The sequence below is a fragment of the Rhagoletis pomonella genome, unplaced genomic scaffold (assembly GCF_013731165.1).
Source record: "Rhagoletis pomonella isolate Grant_MI unplaced genomic scaffold, Rhpom_1.0 Rhpom_scaffold_05876, whole genome shotgun sequence".
NCBI classification, from domain to species: Eukaryota; Metazoa; Arthropoda; class Insecta; order Diptera; family Tephritidae; genus Rhagoletis; species Rhagoletis pomonella.
The window spans coordinates 1-8875 of record NW_023464415.1 but is presented as its reverse complement, the minus strand read 5'-3'; the positions used below and the strand labels follow the sequence as shown (position 1 = coordinate 8875).

At 41.6% G+C, this 8875-nt stretch overlaps 1 protein-coding gene across 1 annotated transcript; it reads right to left on the bottom strand.

The window, feature by feature from the left end:
• Positions 1 to 2661: 2661 nt before the first annotated feature.
• LOC118755313 (loricrin-like) lies at positions 2662 to 8825 on the bottom strand (the record flags this gene model as incomplete). Its single annotated transcript, XM_036490159.1, has 2 exons — positions 2662 to 3663; positions 8494 to 8825. Coding segments are annotated over 2 exons (1334 nt in total), but the record flags the coding sequence as incomplete, so codon positions are not given.
• Positions 8826 to 8875: the final 50 nt, after the last annotated feature.

Sequence of the window (8875 nt, the reverse complement as noted above, 5' to 3'; positions counted from 1 at the left end):
AAAACAGTTTCTTCCGGAAAAATTTTCACTCGAAAAATTGTATTCCCCCCCATAGTAAATACATGGAAACCTAAAGTGAACCGGTTTGGGGAATATGAAACTCATGATAAGGCTGAATATCTACATATATGCCCACTTTTATACTTAGTCTAAGATTTTCCTGGGCTACCAGGATATTCCATAATTCTGGTATTTTGTCGAATTCAAACGCATTCGTGGGAGGGCAGGTAATTAATATACTACTTAAATATATGCCTAAGCTTTGAGGTTCTTCCTTATATTCTAAAAAAATTTTTATGTGGGTCTCCGAACCTGTTTACCATATAGCCAAAAGTCCAATGCTATTGGTGCGAATACTCCATCGACGTTTTTACCGTAAATGCTCATCAGGGCAGATGTACTTATTTATAAGGTAAATAAAGAACGTGAAGTTTGATAAATAATCGGTATTTTTTTATAAATACTTATTTAACAATCGACTATCACTATTGATTGTGAAGAACTGTAGACATTCACATGCTCTACAATGGAGCTCGGTATTTTAGCAAATGTTTTGTTCAACGTATTTCCATTTTTGCATAACATCGATTTTGTTTAGAAATTTATTGTTTCTTTGTTTGCATGCAAATAAGATAGATCTTTTATTATTTTCTTGTACTGTTTTGCAAATTTATGAGACATCTTAAAATCAATTGGTGCTGTCGTATAATATTGCGGAAGTTTTTCTCGGGTTAGAAAACACGGAAAACGAGTACCTGTGATTATTTTTCGTGCTCATTCCCCTTCTGCCAAAAACTCCTCAGATAAACACTGTATACAGCTTTAATTTTTTTCAACGCAATTTTTAATAGCAAAAATTGTTTGATGTGAGTCCAAAGGTAGTTGTGGTACCGAAAGGAGTCGTTGTTCACCCCTATCAAAAATTTATACGCATAAAATATATGTATCTACTAAGTTCAGTGGGCTAAGTTCAAGGAGTCTTTCGGAGTTCCTCCTGAAATAAGTTATGAATCCCTTTTACTTCCGCAAGCAGCTGAGATTCTTCTCAGCTCATAAGAAGCTCTGCAGTGAATGCTTTAGATGTAAACTACACAGGCTTGGTACCATGCGAGCGCGTTTCGCCTCAACGTTTTCGTTGTCCTCAAACCCTTCATGTCTCTGGACCCACCACAGCGTTACTCTATCGTGGTATCCAAGGTGGATCGAAAAAATATTATCCACTGTTGTGTTTTATGGCTACGGTAAGAGACCAATATATACAGAGGATATGGAGACATCACAGGCATTGGTATCTGCAACTTCCTCGTATATCCAGGGTTTAAGATGTGGCGTGATTTTAGGCAGACACTCCAGCGTTTCCGCATCTTCGCAATTAATCGACAACCACCCCGGACGAAAGGTGCAGCCGCTAAACTCCACGTAGTCCTTTTGCTGCTACCTTACCATTGTCAGGACGCCCGCCTGTATGGCCTGAACCATACCATAGCGACCAAAATTTGTTAGGGTACTCTTTAGGAGTAGAATTAATCGTGAGCTCTCAACCAGGCCTGCTACATACATCAGCGCCTTTACGATCTCGGATATGGTTACGTAGGGCTTGGAATCTGTTTGTACCGTGTGTGTTCTTTTGTCAATTTGACTTGGTTTTCTCTTAGCGAAATTTTCAACATGAGAGGACGTGGAATTCGCAGAGTAATTCCTTTTAATCCTGAGTCTGTAAGCCCAGTTCGATCCATTTCTTAGCGATTGGAAAAATTGCCTGGACGTTTGGGTGTAACATCTTTTTCGAGTTTTCCTCTGTAGAGGTAACATTGGTAGCGCTACAGGTAGTTTTCTAGCAGTAGTACTAGCCTCTTTTGGCAAAACAGATAAGACTTGTTAATTTTTTTGATATATTTTTTATTTAATAATTATTACGCTAATAACAAACGTCTCGCATTTTCAGCAAATCAAAATTTTCTATTATTTCATCCTGAATTATCTCGCGATTATCGGTAACGAGTTTTCTTTCGATACTCATGAGGTATAGTCCAGAAAGCGTTTCTTCTCCTGATGTGCTTCTGAGCCAGGTTTTTACTTTACGAAATGCTATTGTGCATGGAAAAGCGCTCAAAATGGAAACACACTTATTTATTCGTTTTATTCTTTTAATAAATTTACAACTTCAACATCCTTCATATCTTCTTCGGGCAAGTTCTTTCTTCCATAAATTGTACCAAAGAATGAGTTCATTGCAGACTTCAGATAACATTTTATTATAGACCGTCGCCAGTACTCATTTTCATTGACCGATAGGGGTTACTTCTGTTTTTTGGTTTACCTGCCAAGCGTGGTAGTGAAATTTCAACTCCTAGAACAGCTGTAATCAGCGTTACCATTGTGCGACTAAAGTGTCAAATGGACACTTTTTGGAGATCGATGCCCCTGTCACCGATTGATTAGAAATAGGCTTATTCTGAAACTTTTCTTAAAACTCAAGCGACTTTTGCCCCTTTTCTTTGATTAAAAATTCTATATACACATTTTGATAATTTTTTCATAAAATATATTTAGTTCCTTACATATTTAAAAATGCTTTTAGTTATGGGATTTGTATGCATGAAACATCGTCACCTACTTTAAGGTACAAACACAGTTTTAATAATAAAAGTTCTAATCGTTTTACTGCTTTTTGTAGACGTAACCACCGCCGGCGGCATACTGAGTGCCAACTTCGCCACCAGAGTACGATGAACCATCCGACGAGTAAGACAAGGAGCCACCTGATGAGTAAACTGGAGCAGCAGCTGGGGCAGAGTATTCGGAAGAACCACCGCTTGAGTAGGATCCACCGCCAGAGTGGCCGACTGAAATACCACCTGAGATACCAGATGAACCATGGGTAGAGAAAGAGTAACCGCCATCACCATCTGATGAATGTGATGGAGCTGAGTAGAATGAAGCGGGAGCTGGTGCCGAGTAAACTGGAGCAGGAGCTGGGGCAGAGTATTCGGTAGAACCACCGCTGGAGTACGACCCACCGCCAGAGTGGCCGACCGAAATACCGCCAGAGACTCCAGATGAACCACCGCTAGAGTAAGAGTAACCACCATCACTTCCGCCTGAAGAAACTGCAGGTGCAGAGTATACTGGGGCTGGAGCTGGTGCAGAGTAAACAGGAGCTGGAGCTGGGGCAGAGTAAACAGGAGCTGGGGCTGGAGCTGGTGCAGAGTAAACAGGAGCTGGAGCTGGGGCAGAGTAAACAGGAGCTGGGGCTGGAGCAGAGTACACTGGAGATGAGGCAGGAGGCAAGTATACGTTGGATGGCTCAGAGTAGGACGATCCCCCACCGCCAGCAGCACCTCCGGATGAGTATGAGCCGCCCAGAGAACCGCCTGCAGAGTATGAACCACCGAGGGCACCATCCGATGAGTATGAGGTACCGAGGGAGCCATCTAAAGAGTATGCACTGCCAAGAGAACCACCCGAAGAGTATGAGCTACCAAGAGAGTCGCCTGAAGAGTATGCACTGCCAAGAGAACCTCCTGAGGAGTATGAGCCACCGTGGGAGCCGCCCGATGAGTATGAAATGCCTGAGCTGGGCGGCAGGTATGAACTCGACAAATGACTGACATCAGCCGAAGCGAAGGCAACCAAGGCGAGAGTGATGGCAAGGAAGACTTTCTGTAATAGAAAAAAGAGAGGTATGTCATAGTTTATTGATCACCACCACATCTTGCCTAACACTCTGCTATTAAGATAACTCAGTTATTAAGTCACCGCAACTACAGAAACTGGGACAATTTTTTCCGCGGAAAATTTAGACTTCGCTTGCAGGGTATTACAATTACTTTTTCAACAAAGCTGCTCCCATTATGATACGTCTAATAAAATTCCAAATTTTGTAGTTCACTTACCATTTTGCTCCGATGATTAGATATGGTCTACTACTAAGCTGAACGAATTAACTATTAGAACTGATACTAATCCCCAAATCGGCTGATCAATTTATACTAAATTTATTTATTTTTTATATATACATATGCATGTACAATATTAAACGTTTTACCTGCATTATGTGCAAAAATGAGACGCATAATTAACGAAAAACGATAAAAAGCAAGAGAATTATATATGTTTTCTTCAAGTCTCTAACACCTACATTAGGGTGGTCCAAAAATTAACAAAGATTTTAGATAGGTTCCGTTACTCCAGCCATGCACGTGGTCCACGACCTCTCCCCGGATAACGTTTCTTCCAAACACGGAGGAAACTCTTTCGTGCCTCTCAAGGATTTTAAACCAATCGACCTCTGTTTCTTCCAATTGAAAATCCTCGTAGACTGATTGACTTATATATGTACATATATACACAGATGTAAATCAGTGAAGTCTGCTTTACATAGAATCGTTAAAGCTATAGATAATTAATTTAAGAACAAAGAATTCGTTGTTTATGCCTTCGTCGATATCGACACACTTTTAAAAACGTATTACCCGAGGCAATAGTGAAATCCAGAAACTGAAGGTGAGCAGAAGTACTGCGTAGCGAGCCATTTTCTTCCCCTTTCTCTGGAGAAGCGGAAAAGAAGAGGCTGACGAGTTATAGTGTACACTGGCAACATTGCACTCATCTTTACTGCTGTCCGCTCCGTCAGCTTCGGCGAGCATTCGGCATTCTTTGGAAACTTCGCATTTCACACCTGAAGAAACTAATCGGTGCGTGGCTCCGATTGGATGGTTCTTAGATGGAGAGCATTCAAGGAAGTTTTTTCGGATAGGTAGGCACCAATTTTGACAGCAGGCTTAACCGAGCAGTGTCCAAAATATTGTTTTAGACCCCCATTGGGGAAGCAGCTGTGCTTTGCAAGGCATAAGTATAAATATATATATAGACTTTTACCCCATTCACACTATTGATGAACTCTCTTTTGGAATCTCTTTCGGAGAGGCGACAGTTTAGCTGCAACCTCCGGTGGACAAAGCCAAACGCGGATTGGCCAGAAGGCTGCATAAATTGCTAGCTCCTAGTGCCCCAATTGTTTTCTCCAGCGGTGAAGTTCAGGTAGGCATTGGGAAGGCGGACGCCTTCAAAGCCATCGGAGCGAACGGAATTTCCATGCTGATGCTGAAAAATTTGGGTCCTGCGGGAGTAGACTACCTTCCCAAGGTGCTCCCCCTCTCTATGGCCACTCTCATTATTCCGGACATCTGGAAAATGGGGAGGGTGGTCCCTCTGCTTAAACCGGGTAAACCGTCCAACAAGGGACAGTCTTATCGTCCAAAAAATTTTCTTTCCCCGGTAGCGAAGACACTTGAGGCCTTGCTACTCCAGCCAGTTTAGTAGCGTTGGATCTGTTAAAGGCTTTAACTCCACGCTACTAAAGTATATTGGGGATTCCTTTCTTCCACAGGGACTCAAACGGTGGTCGGCGAATTATCTGAGTGGCCGACATTCGTCAGTAATTTTTAGAGACAAACCAGCAAACCGAAAAAAATTAAACAGGAGCTTCCCTAGGGTGGTGTTCTTTCCCAGATGCGGTTTAATTTTTAAATATTAAAGCTCCCTCAACCACCAGAGGTAGTCACGATTGTCTGCTATGCGTCTGACGTCTGGGAATGGAATTGATGACTTGTGCTCGAAAATGAACGGTTACCTCTCCAAAATTTCGGGCTTCTTCGCGGCAAGGAGCCTAACCCTCTCCCCTACGAAATCCTCAATATCCCTTCTTAACCTGGACGAAGGAAGTCAAACTGCAGCGGGGAATTGAATTAAACCCGAAAATCCTTCAAAAATGTGTCAACCTCTGGAACCGACTGCATACCGATAGGCCGTAAATAGAATTGCCATAGAATTGAGCTTGGTATATTAGCAAATGTTTTGTTTAACGTATTTCCATTGTTGCATAACATCGATGTTGTTTAGAGATTTATTGTTCCGTTTATATGTATGTTCACTGTATGTATTTAAATTGAAATTTGTTTTTTTTGTTTGTATGCAAATAAGTTAGATCTTTTATTCTTTTCTTGTACTTTTTTGCAAATTTATGAGACATCTAAAAATCAATAGTTGCTGCTGTCGTATAATATTGCGGAAGTTGTTCTCGAGTTAGAAAACATGGAAAACGAGTACCTGTGCTTATTTTTCGTGCTCATTCTCCTTCTGTCAAAAACTCCTAACATAAACACTATCTACAGAAGATACATACAGTGCACCAATAAAGTCTTCCCACAGCACTTTGTTTAAACTTTGCTGGCAAAAAACAGCACACTATTTAGTAGTTATTTTCAGCAAGGTAATGACCCTAAACATATGGCTCAAAAATTTATACGCATAAAATACATTTATTTACTTTAAGATAATGATTTTTGGAGAATAGGTAAAATTTAAAAATTCAATTTTCATCCATTGTGTGGAAAAGAATTTTATGACGTCTGCGCTTAGGTAGATGCTGTCAAATCGACAAATCTACGTAGTAATCTGCGGATAGGGTCATATCTACTTTCTTCATCGTGGGTCCTACTGACTTGTAATACACTGTTCTGACGACTCGGCTAATGCGGAAGCCACACTCGTTTGCTTACTTGTTTGCTTGGAGAATGTAGATTACAGAGACAATTCAAAACTAGCCTGATCACATTTATTCAAAAATTTTCTTATTAAATTTCAATTGGATTCCTATGCGAATGAGTATGGTGAATGCACTACACCCGACATGGTGTCCTGTCATGTAGCCAGTAAGTGTTCTAAGACCCTCGCGTCTAAGTTCAAGGAATCAAGCTATGAATCTCTTTAACATCCCCAAGTAGCTGAGATTCTTCTCAGCTCATAAGAAGCTCTGTAGTGAATCCTTTAGATGTAACGTACACAGGCTTGGTAAAATGCAAGCGCGTTTAGGCTCCACGTTTTGCGAAAAAGTCAGCCTCTCCGTTGTCCTCAAACCCTTCATGTCCCTGGACCCACCACAGCGTTACTCTATTGTGGTCTCATTCGAAAAAATACTACCCACTGGATTGTTTGATGAGTACGGTAAGTAACCAATATAGACACAGGATTTGGAGATATCACTCGAATTGGTATCCACAAGTTCCGCGTCTTTCCAGGGTTTCCGCATCTGCGCAATCAATCGACAACCACCCCGGAGGAAAGGTGCAGCCGCTAAACTTCACGGAGTTTTTTTTGCTGCTGCCAGCCTGTATGGGCTGAAGTTGGTCGAGGGACCAAAGTTTGTTAGGCTACTCTTTGGGAGTAGAATTAATCTTGCTCTCTTAACCAGGCCTGCTTGATACGTCGATGCCTTTATGACCACAGAAATGGTTACCTAGCGCTTAGATTCCGTTTGTTCAGTGTGTTCTCTTTTGTCAATTTGACTTGGTTTTCTCTTAGCGAATTTTTCAACATGAGAGGACGTGAAATTCGCAGAGTAATTCCTTTTCCTCCGCCTGTGAGTCAACAAAGCCATTTCGTTCCATTCTTTAGCGATTGGAAAAATTGCCTGGTAACAGGTAGTTTTCTTTTGCCGTTTGGGTTTACGCCCAATTCGTTCCCTGTTATGGCAATTTTTCCAGCAATCCCGTTGGACATTGAGTGCCCTGATACCCAGGAAAAACTAAATAAAACCAGATGTATACCGTTAAGAAATAGATAAAAGCAGGGGTATCTATTGCAGGATGTAACTTTTCGCTACGTATTGTCGGATTTGCGGCCTCGCTGCCCCTATTCCAGAGTGCTGCATGACGTGCAATAACAGCACCAAGAACCTTTACCTCTAGGTAAATTAAATGGTTTTTATAAGCGACACGTTAACGTTGCCACAGAGATGGAAATGGGGCCCTCCACTCATGATTAGTTTTGACAAACAATTAGGCACTTCGTTTTTCAAACTTATAACAACATGAGCATATGTTAGACGCACTTCACGGTCAACTGGCAAGAGATGACGGACTGCTTGCATTGTATAAGAGATACGTATCTTACAATTTTCATTCTGAGATGACCACAACACCACATATTGAGCCACAGTCTTTCTCTACATACTGTCACAATGGATTTTCGGAGACAATACTTTTTCACATGCAGGCGAAATTCAAAAACAATAGGGTAAGATAAGATTAGGTGAGCTTGGCCAAATCCATAACAGATCCTTTACCAGAACATGGTCCCAGTAGTTATACGTCGTTAGTTTCGGTTAGTTACTTATCCTTTCGTCTACTAATGAACCATGGTACCGAAAACAATATTTCATATGGTAATTATATCTACATATGTATGTAGTGCGAGTTATATCAAAATGCTTAACAAATATTTTTTTATAACAAAAACTTATGTATTTAATAACAAAGACAATTATTTACAACGTGTGTTCAGGAAGAATAAGTTAGTTGTATGGGCTTTGTATGCATGAAACATCGTTAGCTACTTTAAGGTACAAACACAGTCTTAATAATAAAAGTTCCAAGCGATTTACTGCTTTTTGTAGACGTAACCACCGTTGGAGGCATACTGAGTGCCAACATCGCCACCAGAGTACGATGCACCACCCGACGAGTAAGACAAGGAGCCACCTGATGAGTAGCTCGGAAAAGAGAGCCCAGAAGAGCCACCGCTTGAGTGGCCAACTGAAATACCGCCTGAGACTCCGGGTGAACCACCGATTGAGTAAGAGTAACCACCATCACCACCTGATGAATGTGATGGGGCTGAGTAGACTGGAGCGGGAGCTGGTGCCGAGTAAACCGGAGCAGGAGCTGGGGCAGAGTATACTGGAGCTGGTGCTGGGGCAGAGTATTCGGAAGACCCACCGCTTGAGTAGGACCCACCGCCAGAGTGTCCAATTGAAATACCTCCTGAGATTCCAGACGACCCACCGCTAGAGTAAGAGTAACCGCCATCACCA